The sequence below is a fragment of the Phacochoerus africanus genome, chromosome 7 (genome assembly GCF_016906955.1).
Source record: "Phacochoerus africanus isolate WHEZ1 chromosome 7, ROS_Pafr_v1, whole genome shotgun sequence".
Taxonomy (NCBI): Eukaryota; Metazoa; Chordata; class Mammalia; order Artiodactyla; family Suidae; genus Phacochoerus; species Phacochoerus africanus.
The window spans coordinates 74,992,068-75,008,624 of NC_062550.1; the positions used below are offsets into that span (position 1 = coordinate 74,992,068).

The 16,557-nt window shown below is 35.2% G+C and overlaps 1 protein-coding gene across 1 annotated transcript in view; it reads left to right on the forward strand.

Moving 5' to 3' along the window:
- C7H12orf40 (chromosome 7 C12orf40 homolog) overlaps nucleotides 1-16,557 on the forward strand; it is a 62,656-nt gene that overhangs the window by 19,795 nt on the left and 26,304 nt on the right. The window contains 3 exon segments of the mRNA XM_047785807.1: nucleotides 10,418-10,938; nucleotides 11,183-11,258; nucleotides 12,897-12,957. Of these exon segments, the coding sequence (XP_047641763.1) occupies nucleotides 10,418-10,938; nucleotides 11,183-11,258; nucleotides 12,897-12,957 (658 nt within the window).

The following is a 16,557-nucleotide window of genomic DNA, read 5'->3' on the forward strand; positions in this document are numbered from 1 at the left end:
TAATGTCCTTTATGTTCATCCATGTTTTTACAGATGGAAGAATTTCCTTTTTTATGGCTGAAAAGTATTTAAACATCTTTTCCTCATTAATGTACAGTAGTTTTCAATATGTAAGACTCATGCCTATTTTGTTAAATTTATTCCTAAGCATTTTATTATTTTATGCTATTGTATATGGAATTCTTAATTTTATTTTTGGATTGCTAATATATAGAGATACAATCAGTTTTTATATATTGATATTGTATCCCTTGACTTTGCTGAATTTATTACTAGTTTTACTAGTAGTTTTGTGGGTTCTTAAGGATTTTCACCGTATTGGATTATGTTGTTTGTAAATACAGATATTTTTACTCTTCCCTTTCAGTCTGGATGCCTTTTACTTCCTTTTCTCACCTGAATGCCTTGACTTGAACCTTTAGTTTAGTGTTGGGTAGTAGTGGCAAAAGTGGTCATGCTTACATTGTTCTTTGTCTTAGGGAAAAAGCATTTAGAATTTCATTATTAAGTATGATGTTAGCTTTTGGTTTTTTTATAGGTGCCCTTTGTCAGGTTGCCCTTCTGTTCACAGTTTATTAAAAGTTTTATCATGGATTTTGTCACATGCTCTTTCTGTATCCCATGAGATTATCATGTAGTTTTTGTCTTTATTCAATCTATATACACACACACACACACACACACACACACGTACACACACAGTATGTTACCTTATTTTCAGATGTTAAACCAATAAAAGCTGCTTGGCTGTGTTATATAGTCCTCTTGATATAATGCTGGATTTAGTTTCCTAATATATTGTTTATGATTTCTGCATGAGGAATATTGGTCCGAATTTTTCTTTTCTTGTGATGTCTTTGTCTGACGTTGGTACCACAGTAATGCCACTGGCTTCATAGGACAAGTTGGAAAGTGTTTCCTCCTGTATTAAATGGAAGAATTTGTGGAGGATTGATATTATTTTTCCTTTAAATGTTTTTATACCTAGGCTTTTCTTTGTGAGAAGGCTTTTAACTAATAGTTCTTTTATTTTTCACTTGTTAGAGATCTATTTGCATTTTAAAATTTCTTCTTGAGTCATTTGCAGTAATGTGTTTTTTCTGAAAATTTATCCAAATTGTATGATTTATTAGCATAAAGTTGTTCATAATATTCCTTTGAAATCCTTTTAATTTCTGTAAGGTCAATGTTGATGTCCCTTCTTTAATTTAAGATCTATGTCCTTTTTAATTTTTTTCTTGTTTAGTATAACTAAAGAGTTGCTAATTTTATTTGCTAAATTTTGAATTTAATTGGTTTTCTCTATTATTTTTTTGTTTTCAATTCCATTGATTTTTGCTCTAATGTTTGATTTCCTTTTTCTACTTACTTTAGATTTAGTTTGCCCTTCTTTTTTCTAGTTTCTTTAGGTATAAGGTTAACTTACTGATTCTTTATCTTTCTTCTCTTCTAATGTAGACATTTAAAGCTGTACAGCAGTGCTTAAAGGTCAACCAGTGATTAGTTCAGGTTGTGTTTAAACACCTTGAGCTAAATAAGACTTCCTCCTGTGCACAGGACCCCACATTTGACTAGGGGGGAAAGGATACTCGAGGTCCTCTCTGCCTTCTCCTGCATGTGCACAGAGCCTTACACATGTGTGCACTTTTCCAGACATGGATGCCTGAGAGTTTATCAAAGCCTATTTTTTTTCTCAATCTCTGTATGAAATTTCTGGATTTTTTTTTTCTTGCTCCAAGTATTTCAGCCTCAGATAGCTGCAATGTTGGCCTATCCTCATGGTTTGCCACCAAGATAATGATTACTTTTGACAAATTCCCTGGACATGGGACTCCCCCATACCACCTCTAGACTGCTCAGCCTTGGTAGAACTACCAACCATGGAGCTGGGAATGAGGGGAAGTAGCAGCTGGAGGCTACAACTCCACACACTCCCATTGTTCCTACCAAGGATTGGTGGTTTTACTTGAAGAACTGCTTCTCAGTTAATTGCATACCTTTGGTCACTCCCTAGGTTCTGAAATACTTGTTTTACAAATGTTATTTGATTTTGATGTCACTTTGGGGGGACAGAATTTTCCAAACTTCTCTGTTAATTACAGAGATCCTGCCCTGTATCAATTAAGTTTTAAATGTTAAACCAGCCTTGTATTCCCTAGGTAAATCCCACTTGACCACAATATGCTATCCTTGTTAGACATTCTTGGACTTTATTTGCTAAAATTTTGTCAGGAATTTTGAGGGATATTTTTTTCTAGATTTCCTTTTTTTAATGTCTTGGACTGGTTTTGATATAAACCTAATACTGATATCAGAGAATGAGTTGGGAGGTATTCACTCCTATGTAATTTTCTGAAAGAGTTTATGTGGCTTTGGTATATTTTATTCCTTAAATGTCTGGTAGAGGTTGTGAGGCCATTTGATATAGAGTTCATTATGTGGGAAAATTTTTTTCATTACTATAATTTACATAATTTACTAGATACAGGCTAGTCAGATTAAATTTTAATTTTTAAGTGAGCTTTGGTAATTTGTGTCACACAAAGAATGTATTCAGTTTATCTGTGTTGAAGAATTTATCGATATTCATAATATCCTCTCATGCATTTAAAATATTTGACATCTTGGTAAATATGCGCAATGGAATACTACTCGGCCATAAAAAAGAACAAAATAATGCCATTTGCAGCATCATGGATGAAACTAGAGACTCTCATCCTGAGTGAAGTAAGTCATAAAGAGAAAGACAAATACCATATGATATCACTTATATCTGCACTCTAATATATGGCACAAAGGAACCTTTCCGTAGAAAAGAAAGTCATGGACTTGGGGAATAGACTTGTGGTTGCCAAGGGGAAAGGGGAGGGAGTGGGAGGGACTGGGAGCTTGGGGTAAATAGATGCAGAATATTGCCTTTGGGATGGATTAGCAATGGGATCCTGCTGTGTAGCACTGGGAACTATGTCTAGTCACTTATGATGGAACATGTAACGTGAGAAAAAAGAATGTATGCATGTACATGTAACTCGTTCACCATGCTGTGCAGTAGAAAAAAATATATATAAAAAAATAATTTAAAAAATAAAATCTTTAACATCTGAAGTGCTATATTTTCTCTCATTGCTAACACAGTAAGTGTATCTTCTCCCTTTTCCCTCTCATGATTCTGATTAGAGATTTAACAACTTTATTTATCTTCTCTTAATTATCTTTAAATTTTACATATTTCTTATTTTTCTAGTTTTCATTTTATTGAATTCTGCCCTTTATTTTCTTTTGTCTGTTTACTTGGGATTTAATTTATTCTTTTTTCTAGTTTCTTAAGGTAAAAGCTGAGGTCATTGATTTGAGGACATTTTTTTCTTTTATATCTATCTCTCTAGCTATATATATATGTACACATATATATGTATATGTGTATGTGTGTGTGTGTTCAGTGCTATAAATTTCATTAATCGCTGCTTTGCTGCATCCTACAAATTTTGATATGTTTTGTTTTGATTTTCATTCAGTTAAAAACATTCTAATTTTCCCTTTTGTTTTCTTTTTTAATCCATGAGTTATTTAGAAATTAGTTCTTTGGTTCCTTGAAATCCTGTTTTTTTGGTTTGTTTGTTTGTTTTGTAATTAAGTTAATTACATTGTGGGCCAGGAACATCCTTTATGTGATTTGAATCCTTTCATATTTATTGAGACTTGTGTTATGGTTAAGAATGTGCCTTACAGAGTTCCGTGGTGGCTCAGTGGTTAACAAATTCAACTAGGAACCATGAGGTTGCGAGTTCGATCCCTGGCCGTGCTCAGTGGGTTAAGGATCTGGCATTGCTGTGAGCTGTGGTGTAGGTCGCAGACGCAGCTCGGATCCCACTTTGCTGTGGCTCTGGCATAGGCCAGTCACTACAGCTCCAATTAGACCCCTAGCCTGGGAACCTCCATATGCCACGGGAGCAGCCCTAGAAAAGGCAAAAAGACGAAAAAAAAAAAAAGAATGTGCCTTAAATTTAATATGATAATTAATATAGTTGGGTTTAAATCTGTTCTCATTATTTGTCCATATAATTTTTGTTTCCCTTCCCTCTTTTCCTGCCTTATTTGGTTTGAGTATTTTTTATGGCATAACTTATTCCTTTTGTTGGCTTATTAGATATAACTCTTGCTTTTCAGTGGTTGCTTTAGATTTTATAGTGTATATTTTAATTTATCACCAACTGTATTCAACTTATAAATTCAGGTATTATATAAGAGCCTTAGAATGGTATGCTTCTTTTACTTTCCTCTGGCATTGTGTTATATTCATACATTTTACATATATATATACTCATGCACACACAAACATATATATATCTATATATCATTTTGGTTGTCTTCATTATTTCATATAAATAGAGATTTCCACCTGGTGATGTTGTCCTTCTGTTTAAAAGACTAATGTTTTTTGTAGTGTAGGTCTGCAGTGATTAATTCATCTTTTGTATATTTGTCTTTCGTGTTCTGTTTTGAGTTGCATTATTTCCAACTAGAAGTTTGCTGTCACTCTTAATATCTTTATATACAAAGTATAATTTTCTCTTTTAAGATTTTTTTTTTTTGGTGTTTTGTCCTTTCAGGGCCACACTTGCGGCATGCACAGGTTCCCAGGCTGGGAGTCTAATCAGAGCCATTGCTGCTGGCCTACACCAGAGCCACAGCAACTCCATATCTGAGCTGCATCTGCAACCTATACCACAGCTCATGGCAATGCCGGATCCTTAACCCACTGAGCGAGGTCAGGGGTCGAACCCACAACCTCATGGTTCCTAGTCAGATTCGTTTCCACTGTGCCATCGTAGGAACTCCTAAGTTTTTTTTATTTTTTTATCATGGGTTCTCTATGACAGATTTTCTACTGTGGATTTCTGTCTGTTGACTAGGTTCATTTTTTTTCCCTTTTTCTTGTGTTTGGTCTGTGTCAAGTTCTTGAATCTGTGGATTGTTTTTATCCAAAGTTGGAAAGAATTCAGCCGTTAATTTTTCAAGTATTTTTTCAGATCTCTCTCCCCTCTTCTCTGGAAACCCAAATAACATGTAAAGTAGTCCAGTCAAAGTTGTATAACACTTTACTGATGCTCTATTTATTTTCAATTTTTTTCCTTTCCTTTCATTTTATATCGATTATGTTGCCAGAACTTAAAATTCACTGATTATATCTGCTTTGGTATCTAGTACTGGTAAATCTATTCAGTTTATTTTTCATCTGAAGAAGTTTGACTTAATTCTTCTTTTAATTTTTTGTGTATCTATTCAACATGGTCCATCTTTCCTCTGCCCTCTTAAATATAGGAAATAGTGTGAGGATAACTGTTTGAATGTCTTTGTAGATAAATTCTATTATTTTGTGTCATTTCTTCTTCTATTTCTAATAATTGATTTTCCTTGTCATTACAGGTTGTAAATTTCTGCTTTTTTTGCATTCTTGGTAATTTTATTTAGATTCTATACATTGTGAATCATCTCTTTGGTTTCTGGATATCTTGTATTCCAATAAATTATTCTAAGCTTTGTTCTGGGGTATAGTAGATTTTTTTGAGGCTTTCTTTAAACTTTGTTAGGCAGGAACAGATATACCTTCAGTCTATGGGTAATTTGCCCCCTACTGAGATAGTACTCTACTGAGTATTCTCCAGTTTTCTTTGAATTTTAAGGTTTTCCACTCTGGCTGGTGGGAACACAAAATTTTCCCATCCTTGTGTGAGTTCCTGGAATTTTTCCATCTGCTCATGTTGGTGGTTCTTTTCCTGGCTTTGGGTGATTTTGCGTATGCATGTGCTGGACAGTACTTAGCTAAAGATTAGAGAACTCTCTTGATCACTGAAGCTCACTCTTTTTGGTCAGTTTGATTAATATGTATCTCGGGGTATTCCTCCTTGGGTTTGTTTTATATGGTACTCGTTGTGCTTCCTGGATTTGAGTGAGTGGTTCCTTTCCCATGTTAGGCAAGTTTTTGGCTATTATCTCTTCAAATATTTTTTCTGTCCCCTTTCTCTCTCTCTTCTTCTGGCACCCCTATAATACAGATGTTGGTGTATTTAACATTGTCCCAGAGTTCTCTGAGACTGTCTTCATTTCTTTACAGTCTTTTTTCTCTTTTCTTTTCCACATCTTTCCACTAGTCTGTCCTCCACCTTGCTTATTTGTTCTTCTGCCTCCTGCATTCTGCTATTGGTTGCTGCTAATGAATTTTTAATTTCAGTTGTTGTATTTTGCATCTCTGCTTGTTTAAGTTTTAAATCTTGTATTTCTTTGCTCAATATTTGCTGTAAATTATTAGTCTTTGCCTCTCAGTTTATTTCCAATGTCTTGCATCATCTTCACTATCATCAGTCTAAAGTCTTTTTCCTGGAGGCTGATAATCTCCAGATCACTTAGCTATTTTTCTGTGTTTTCTTTTTCTTGCTTCCTTATTAAGAAACTCTGCCTTTTCATTTTTATAGGTTTTTGGGGAGGTCTCCTTTTTGCAGACAATAGAGTTGTAAGCCTCTCCTACTTCTGATGTCTACTCCCCTTGTGGCTGAGGTTGGTACGGGGGCTTGCTGTAGGTTTCCTGATGGGAAGGAGTGGTGCCTGCCCAGTGGTATGTGGAGCTGATTTTTATCCCTCTGGTGGGTGGAGCTTTGTCTCTGGGTGAGATGAGAGGTGGCTGTGTGCCTGGGGGTGGTTGGGTCTTTAGGCAGCCTGTTTACTGATGGGTGGGGCTATGATCCCACCTAGATTATTGTTTGGCCTGGGGATTCTCAGTACTGATGGATGGGGCCAGATTTTCCCAAAATGGCCATCTCTAGAGGAACACATGTGGATGAATATTCCTGAGACCTTCCCCTACAACAAGCCACAGTTACTCTGTTTTCCCAGGAGATTCTCCAAGACCTGCAGTCAGGTCTGACCCAGATTCCCATGGAGTCTGTGCTTTGCCTTGGGACCCAGTGCACATGAAAGCCTGTGTTTGCCTTCCAAGAATGGGGTCTCTATTCCCCCCCCCCGCCCCCATGGAGCTCCTGGGCATAAGCCCCCTGGCCTTCAATGCCAGATGCTCTGGGGGCTCTTTCCTCCAGTGCCAGATCCCCAGGTGTGGAGACCTGACGTGGGGCTCAAAACTCTCATTCCTGTAGGCAAGTATCTGTGATGTAGTTATTTTCCATTCTGTGGGCTGCCCTCCTGGCAGGTATGGGGTTGCTTATATCATATAATCGCCCATCCTACTGTCTTGATGTGGCCTCCTCTTTTTCTTCTGGAGTTGGATATCTTTTTTGAAAGTTTGTAGTCCATTTGGTTGAAGGTGGTTTAGCAGTTTTTAATTTTGTTTTTTTTTATGAGGGAGGGTGAGCTCTCGTCTTCTATTCCACCATCTTAATCCCTCCTCCTCCAGTCGTGAAGCTCACTCTTTTTGAAACCCCCTCCTTTATCATACTCTGCCCTGTGAACTCTATATTCTCTAGTCTCCCTGAACCCCTAGCTCTGTTTCCTTAACAAGGGGAATCTGCAAGCTTAACTAGATTTCCCCTCTCTATTCTGCAGCTTGGATATGATCTCAAGGGCAGTAACCTAGAAGCAGTCATCTGATTCAACTCATTTGTTTTCTCTCTCTCAGGAATCATCATTCTATTCTCCCCAATGCACATGTCTGAAAATCATTGTTTCATTTATTTTGTCTTGTTTTTTAATTATGTCAGTTGGGAGACTAAATCTGGTCCCTCATACTACATTTTGGTCAGTCAGAATTCCTGAAATTCATATTCACTCACCATTTAGACTGGTATTTTCCAAGATAGGAAGCACTCAACTTCTCTTTTGTACTTAGAACCTTTCAATGTTTCTTTTTTTTGTTTTGTTTTCTTTTTAGGGCCACACTTATGGAATATGGAGGTTACTAGGCTAGGGGTCAAATCAGAGCTACAGATTACGGCCTACACCACAGTCACAGCAACAACATATCTGAGCTATGTCTGCTGCCTATACCAAAGCTCACAGCAACACCGGATCCTTAACCTACTGAGCGGGGCCAAGGATCGAACCCACGACCTCATCGTTACTAGTTGGATTTGTTTCTGCCATGCCACAACGGGAACTCCAGAACCTTTCAATGTTTCTTATTGCTCTTTTCAGAAATAAAACTTTCATGATTTTGGTCCTTTCATACCTTTTAAGCCTTAGGTCATAAGTTTTACTGATTGTAATCTACCTTTATTCCTCTTCTTTTTGTGTCCCAAACATGCTGCATATCTTGCATTTGTGCTTATTATTCCATCCCCCTGGGGTTTGCTTATTACTCTCCTCACATATCTAATCACTCTGTATCTTTACCTTCTTTATCACTTCCTTATTAGGGACTTGTCTGACCAACTATCTGACACATGATATCCAAAGTGTTATTCCATCGATGATCTTGTAGCACTTCTAAACGTGCTATAATCATCTTTTTATTTGTTTAATTCCCTGTTTATATTATCCATTGTACTTATTAATAGCTAATTATCTTACTTATTATATTTTCTCCACTAGAATATAAGTTGTATTGTCTTCTTACCATATAGTAGGCATACATTAAATATCTGTTAAACTCTTTGTTTAAATAATGAATTTATTCCTATTTTTGGTAAGTAATTTTAATAAATCTTATATTTACAGGAAAAAAAGTTGGATTGGTTTGTCTTAATAGGACTTTAAAATTTTAAGCATCATTTCTCTCTGTAGTTTCTGCAAGTAGCAAACCGTCTTAACATTCATTCCCCAACTCTAATGCCAACTGCCTAATTTTTCTTAAATAAAAGATTTTCTTCTTTCTATTTACTATGGTAACAATAGGCTGTAGAATACCACTTTCCACTTTCTAATTTTTTCTTGCCTCTTCTAGACTATTTCGTGTAAATCATAACTGCATTACATACTTCTCTATTGCCCATATCTTTTTAGTGATTCTTCTGAGTTTGAATGATTAAAATACTTTTTTAAAATGATGATTTATATTTGTGGTATGCTTTCTAATTTATAAAGTATTTTTACATTTATTTTCTCATTTACAGTATTAGAAATTTCTCTGGTGCTAATGGTGTATATTATTACGTACTATAGATTATGCCTTTTGGTACAACAGAATAGCATTATTCTCCTCAAAACACCAGTAATGCCCATAGTGAGAAGTAATGTAGGGTTATGATTTATGAGCATTCATGGATAAAACATCTTTCTCTCCTTAAAAGCAACCTGAAATATTTTATCTCTGTGTCCCTAACACATGGCACAGTACCTAGAACAAAGTAGGTTTACCTGCTGATTATTTAATAAATTTAAAGTAAAATTGGAAATAAATCAGAATTTTAGTAGTCTGTTTCTTTTCTAAATTTCCTTGGTACCTTCAATATCTGGAGCAACCCCAACCTGAAATAAATTTCTAGATAGTCAAAGGCAACAAAATTCAGAATAACTTGATTTCTAATTATTTTCTATGGTAGCTTTGATTCTTTTCTACAAGTTGTACATAACTTAGAATTATGATTTCTGCATTAGAAGTGAATTTATAAGCTATGTAGTCTAATCTTTTCATCTAATTCATCTTATATCTTGGCTTTATTACTTATGTATGCATTTTATCTATATTATCTTTCTTAGGAACTTCAGAATCATTTTGTTAGGTTGAGTTCCTTTTTAGGTTGAGAAATACCTGATAAAACATTCTTATAATTATTTTATTTAATATTTTAACACTGGGGATGATTTTTTTCTCTGTATAGTCTTCAAAATATCTTTCTCTGGTTAAATGGAGCTGCATGTATGTACAGTGGTTATATAGATTTTTCTCTAGGTATTATTATTATTTTTTTCATCTTTTTGCCTTTTCTAGGGCCACTCTTGCGGCATATGGAGGTTCCCGGGCTAGGGGGTCTAATCAGAACTGTAGCTGCTGACCTACGCCAGAACCACAGCAACATGGGATCTGAGCTGCGTCTGCGACCTCCACCACAGCTCAGGGCAACGCCAGATCCTTAACCCACTGAGCAAGGCCAGGGATAGAACCTGTAACCTCTTGGTTCCTAGTCAGATTCATTAATCACTGAGCTGTTATGGGAACTCCTTTAGGTATTATTACAGAAGACATACTATAGATTGGTCATATTTTGTTCTGTTAATATAAAAGTAAATTGAACCACATACTAGTTTTGCATGTTGAAGTATTCAGCTAAATGCAGATTATTTTTTTTACTCACTAAAGCATTAGAAGAGCATATTAGACAAATTTCCACCCAAAGTAATATTTAAAAATGAAAACATAGTCTACTTAAATGTTAGTAGCTACTCAGTATATTCTCTAAAAATTTAAGTGTTTCTAAATGAGAATGTTATATGCTTTTCTTGCTAAATATGTTTTTTATTCATCCCAAAGTCTAGGAAATAAAACTTTTCTTACTAGGAGAGCTGCTGTAGTTATGGATGAAGATTGTGGAAGTATAGATGAGAGAAGACAGTCAGACTTCATTCCTGAAAAAAAATCTTTACAACATATTTGGGGAGAAAATAGAAAAGAAGTTTCAAATGAAGATGTAAATCAGCAAATCCCCAGCCTTCTATCAGAGAATTGTGACTCTTTTATTAGTAAAAATATGATCAATTTATTAAACATAGATCAACAAAAGATAAAGAAAACCTTTGACAAGTGTGATTATGACACTGTGGAAGGTATTTGTACAGCAATTAGTTCCGATAAAAACCATTTCACTGATAGATGTGTTAGAAGTATTTTTACAGATCCAGAGTTGAATTTTAGTAATTCTACTTTTAATAAATCAAGTTATCCAGAAAATTGTCAGCCAAATAAGAACTGTCAGAATGAGTACAATAATGAAAGAAAGAATTTTAGTACATCTTTTGAGAAGGATCATTACCCAGCCAGCTCTGATAAAAAAGGTTAGTTTTATATATGGAAAAACCTAATCTATTGGGTTTTTTGGTTTGTTTTCAGTTTTAGTGAATATGTGTGTGTGTGTGTGTGTGTGTGTGTGTGTGTGTATTTGGAGGAATATGAAATTAAAAATAGAATGACATTCTATTACACTATACACCAGTGATATCTCTCTGTATGAGTCATGCCAATAAGCTTCAAATTAAAAAAACAGCCTATGCTAAAGCTTTTTTTTTTTAATTTTTAAAGGAAAATTTGAAAGTGATTACCAAGATAAGACACCACAGAAGAAAATACCTCAGAAGAAATATTCAGTGAACCATACGTAAGTTTTTAGGTAAATCTGGGGAATGTAAAATCAGGGTCTAGTATAATGCATGTTGAAGGGCTGAACTGATGCAAAGTGAGGTTATGCTGTCTGAGGGTGGGCACACTGCCCCTAAAAAGCCTTATCAGTTATCAGACCCTTAGGAATATCACCGTAGTTTAGAGTTTGATCCTCATATTTGCCAGTAAAAAAAAAAAAATCTTCTTATCTGAATCTTAGCATTAATTATGTTTGAGAAAACTGACTTATGGGTTCAAAAAACTTATGAATGTCAGTTTAATTTACAGTGAGAAATAAAGGGTTGACGTATATAAGAATGCTTACTGGCATGATGAGCATATTTCTTATATTTCAGCAGCTCTCCATGGGAAGGTTGCTTGGTTAGTAGAGAATCAGAACAGGAGAGTAATAGAATTCAAATGTTAATGGCATAAACAAGCATATCAATAATTTATGGGACTGTAATTATAGTAATGAAAGAAAACATAGTTTCATTATAAGCCTGACTTTCTTTGTAATAATTACAATTTAGTCAAAATTTGGAAATTGAAAATCATAAACTAAAATAGATTTTTTTTTTACCTTGGAAGCACTTCCCTATGAAGTATGTAACTATTTAATATATATTATATTAACACAGAGAATAATTGGAGGCCATTTTTATGGAATTAACACAGCAAATTAATTAAAAAACACATTCAGAAATTATTATTACTTTTTGTCTTTTTGCCTTTTCTTGAGCTGCTCCCATGGCATATGGAGGTTCCCAGGCTAGGGGTCTAATCGGAGCTATAGCCGCCGGCCAATGCCAGAGCCACAGCAACGCAGAATCCGAGCCCCATCTGCGACCTACACCACAGCTCACGGCAACGCCAGATCCTTAACCCACTGAGCAACACCAGGGATCAAACCCGCAATCTCATGGTTCCTCATGGGATTCATTAACCACTGCACCACGACGGGAACTCCCCAGAAATTATTTAATAAAATCAACAAATTAGGGTTTTTTTGGTCAAACCTGCAAATATTCAGAGACTTATGAATGATTAATTTTTATTTTTATTTTATTTTATTTATTTATTTATGTTGCTTTTTAGGCCTGCACCTGCAGCATATGGAGGTTCCCAGGTTAGGAGTCAAATTGGAGCTATAGCTGCTTACCTGCACTACAGCAAAGCAGGATCCAAGCCATGTCTGCGACCTATACCACAGCTCACAGCAACGCTGGATCCTTAACCCACTAAGCAAGGCCAGGGATTGAACTCTCAACCTCATGGTTCCTAGTTGGATTCATTTCTGCTGTGCCACGATGCGAACTCCCAGAGACTTATGAAGAAAAACAGGATGTTAAGCCTTGAATTTTAAAATATATTTTATTAAAGTGATTTAGAACATGGTTCTAAAAGCTGTTGGCAGATCCTTATCATTTGATGGGTGATTTTGATATACAAAATATCAAGTTTGACCTACACATAATCAATAGGCTGCTTAGGATAGAATCCTTATGAACTCATATTTTAAAAAAAGCTTCCTTAAAATTCTTATCTGCTGCCAACTTTGGGAAACATAATTGAGAACAATAGTTTTCAGAGGGAGTAAAGCAGACTCTAACACTGTCATATTTATAACCTGCAGGAGTAACATCCCTTTGGAAGAATTGCATTCTAAGCAGTCATGGGACTTTGGACTTGGTGAGGTAAAGTACATCTTACATTATATTTCCAATTAAGTCAATTGATTTATCATGTCATATTTTAGTATTTGAAAATTTCTTTAAGGTTAATTTCTTTTGGAAAAAAATGTCCTTTTATGCTAACTTTTTCTTTTTTTATAGTATTTTCATTCTGGGAAAATTTTAGCTTAGATCCAAAAGTAAAATTAAAAACTCTTCAGAAACTGTAATGTGCCTTATTCCAGAAAAGCCTGTACATTTAAACTTCTTTCTATAATTCCTGTAAAATTTCTTTCAAAATAAAATTGCTTTAGGTTTAAATGTGCTATAGGTAAACATAATTATATATTTAAGAATATTGAAACATATATAAACATTAGTTGTAACTTCTGTTAATAATAAGGATGTATGATTCATTCAAAAAGATACAGAATGCACATTCTAATCAAATACACACGTAGCATTCTCTAGGATAGACCACATACTAGGACATAAAACAAGCCTCAACAAATTTAAGAGGATAGAAATTATTTCGGTCTTCTTTCAGAACACAGCAGTATGAAACTAGACATCAATCCCAGAAAGAAAAATAAGATAAAATGATTACATGGAGACTAAACAACATTCTACTAAAAAACCAATGGGGAGAGCCTCCTTACCTGCCTGTTTGCACCTCTCACAAGCATCCTATCTTTTTTTTTTTTTTTTTGGTCTTTTTGTCTTTTCTAGGGCCGCACCTGCAGCATATGGAGGTTCCCAGGCTAGGGGTCCAATTGGAGCTGTAGTCGCCGGCCTGTGCCACAGCACTGTGGGATCCAAGCCATGTCTGTGACCTACACCACAACTCACAGCAACACCAGATCTTTAATCCACCGAGCGAGGCCAGGGACTGAACCCGCAACCTCATGGTTCCTAGTCAAATTCGTTGGTCACTGAGCCACAGTGGGAACTCCACAAGCATCCTATCTTAATAGATCTATTTTTTGCCAAAAAAAAAAAAAATCCAACAATGGGTCAATGATTATATCAAATAGCAAATCAGAAAATACCTTCAGACAAATGACAATGAAACAAACCTTTAAGAAAAACTATTAGATTTAGCAAAAACACTTTTAAGAGGGAAGTTCATAGCAATATAAGCCTTCTCAAGAAAAGAAATAAGAAAATAACAAATAAACAACCTAACTCACCACCTAAGAGAATTAGAGAAAGAAAAAAAAATCTCAAAATTATCAGAAGGAAGGAAATGGTAAAGATCACAGAGGCAATAAATAAAATAGAGATAAAATGTAGACAATAGTGATAAAAATCAAGTGTTTTTTTTGAAAGAATAAAAAAATTTGACTGATTGCTGAGTGTCTCCTATATGCTAGACATTGAGGATAGACCTTGAGGATACAGTGGTGAAAAAAAAGTTTTTATTCTCTTGCAAATTGTATGCTAGACTATGCAAGGTATAGAGATTAAGGGACATGAAAATCTATCTTTAAGAAGTCTACTTAAAGACTACTTAAAGTGTACTTATAGACTACTATAGTCTAGTACCTAGACAGAAATAGAAAAAAATCAAATACATTTAGATAAACTCTTCCAATTGGGGTTTCTACAAAAGGCAGTGAGCTTAGTAATCCATTAGTAAAAGACATTTCTAAGTTTTATGGGCAACCTGGAGGAAAACGTGATAGAAGAGAAAACTTTTTATCTGAGTATCAATTAGTAAGTTGACCAAATGGACAAACTGCTTTCATAACTATGAAGGAGAAATGAGATTAAAAACTAAGATATGAGAGAGTATAGCTTGTTTTAGAAACTGCAAATATCTTTTTTCATTCTAGTTATTTTACTGCTACTAGTATTGCATAAGTTACAAGGAGTAGGGGAATGACAGGAGATAATTCTGGGTGATATAAAAGGCTAAATCATAAAAGACCATGTATGAAATATAATGGTTTAATTTTCTATTACCAGAGAACCACCGAAGAAATTTTAGCAGAGTATGATAACATCGGAGTATTAGAAGGTGACTCTGACAACAATGAGGAGAGATTTAAGAAGCAGCAAAACTCAAGGCAGGCTGAAAACTAATGAGGGCATGAAGTTGAAAAATGGCAGTAATGGTGGAACTGAGAGAAAAGCTATCACAAAAAAATTAGGAAATCTAGATTTGATAGACTTGGTGATGAGGGGAGAAGGGAGAAATCAAAGAAAACCTGGAGTTATGATTTGGGTGTATGTGTAGTTTATGGGATGGTGCCTTTCACCAAGATTGAAAGCATAGAAGGATGTTGCAGAAAAGATGAACTGTTCAGCAAAATCCATTCACTCCCTTTTATGTACCAGAACTGCTATGGTGAAATGGCTACCCAGAAAAGGAATACAATTCCTAAGCTTCTATCCAAGTTTGGCCTTGTGGCTAGATCTTATAGTTGAATATTATCTAAAGTGATATACATAATTTTCAATGATTGTAAAAAAAAATTTAGGAATTACTTCTCCATGTTATTCTTCTAATAGCTAGATATCAGTGAAGACCAATAGGAGCCACAAGATGGGAAGGTCTTGAGCTCCAAGTCACTTGATAGAAGAAAATTGCCTGCTGACAGAAAAATGCATTTTAAATTATTGCATGCAAAAGAAAGAATTGTTTGAGCATTACACATTTTGTGATTAAAAAAATGCCTAGCATTATTCTAACAGATTGAGAGGAGGAGCATATTTCTAAGAGAATATTAGTTAAATTTGGTCTGTTCAAGTTGATTGAGGGTCTTCCAAAAGATCTGTGGTATATGCAAGGATGTGCATAGACATTTTAATGTACAGAGCTTGAGGTGAGAAGAGATGTGTAGTATCCAGTGGATATGTAGTAATGAATATATTTGTGTATATAATTCTGAAGAGAAAATGTATGAAATAAGAACAAAGTTGACAGTCCTTTGAAACTACAACATTTAAAGTTGGCGGATGTGCAGTAGAAGAGAAGCCAGAAAAAGAGACAGAATGCGGACAGAGATCAAGATGAATGGGTGAAGTAAGAGAATGTAGAATTCACCTCCCCCAGTGAACACATAAAAAATATATGGACATATGGAAAAACCTCACTGAAAACTAACTGAAAGTTGGCAGAAGGACTCCTGTGTAACCACGAATGTAAGAAAGATACCACTTAATCAGGTAGGATGAGATGTTTTTCCCCTGGAAGGGGACTAGGAGAAAAAGATATCACTCAAGTAGATACCTGCCTCTGGTAGTGATCTGGTGTCCTAGTTTCGGGGTCCTATGTGTAGGAGACAAGCCTCCTTGGCTGGTTGGAGAACTGCTAGGACAGATAGAAAGGTTGGAGAAGCCTGGAATCCACTTGTGAATAGCATAATTAAATGGCAAAAGTTAAAGAATTCTAAAACCATCCATAGAAAAACAGTCATATACAAGTGAATCCTCATAAGGCTGATTTCTTTGAAGAAACTTTTCAGGACAGAAGAGCATGATATTCAAAGTGATGAAATGGAAAAACCCACAACCTAGGCTACTCTGGCCAGCAAGATTATAATGTAGAATAGAAGAAGAGATTGAATACTTCTCAGATAAGCAAAAATTAAAAGAATTTATCAATACTAAACCTATCCT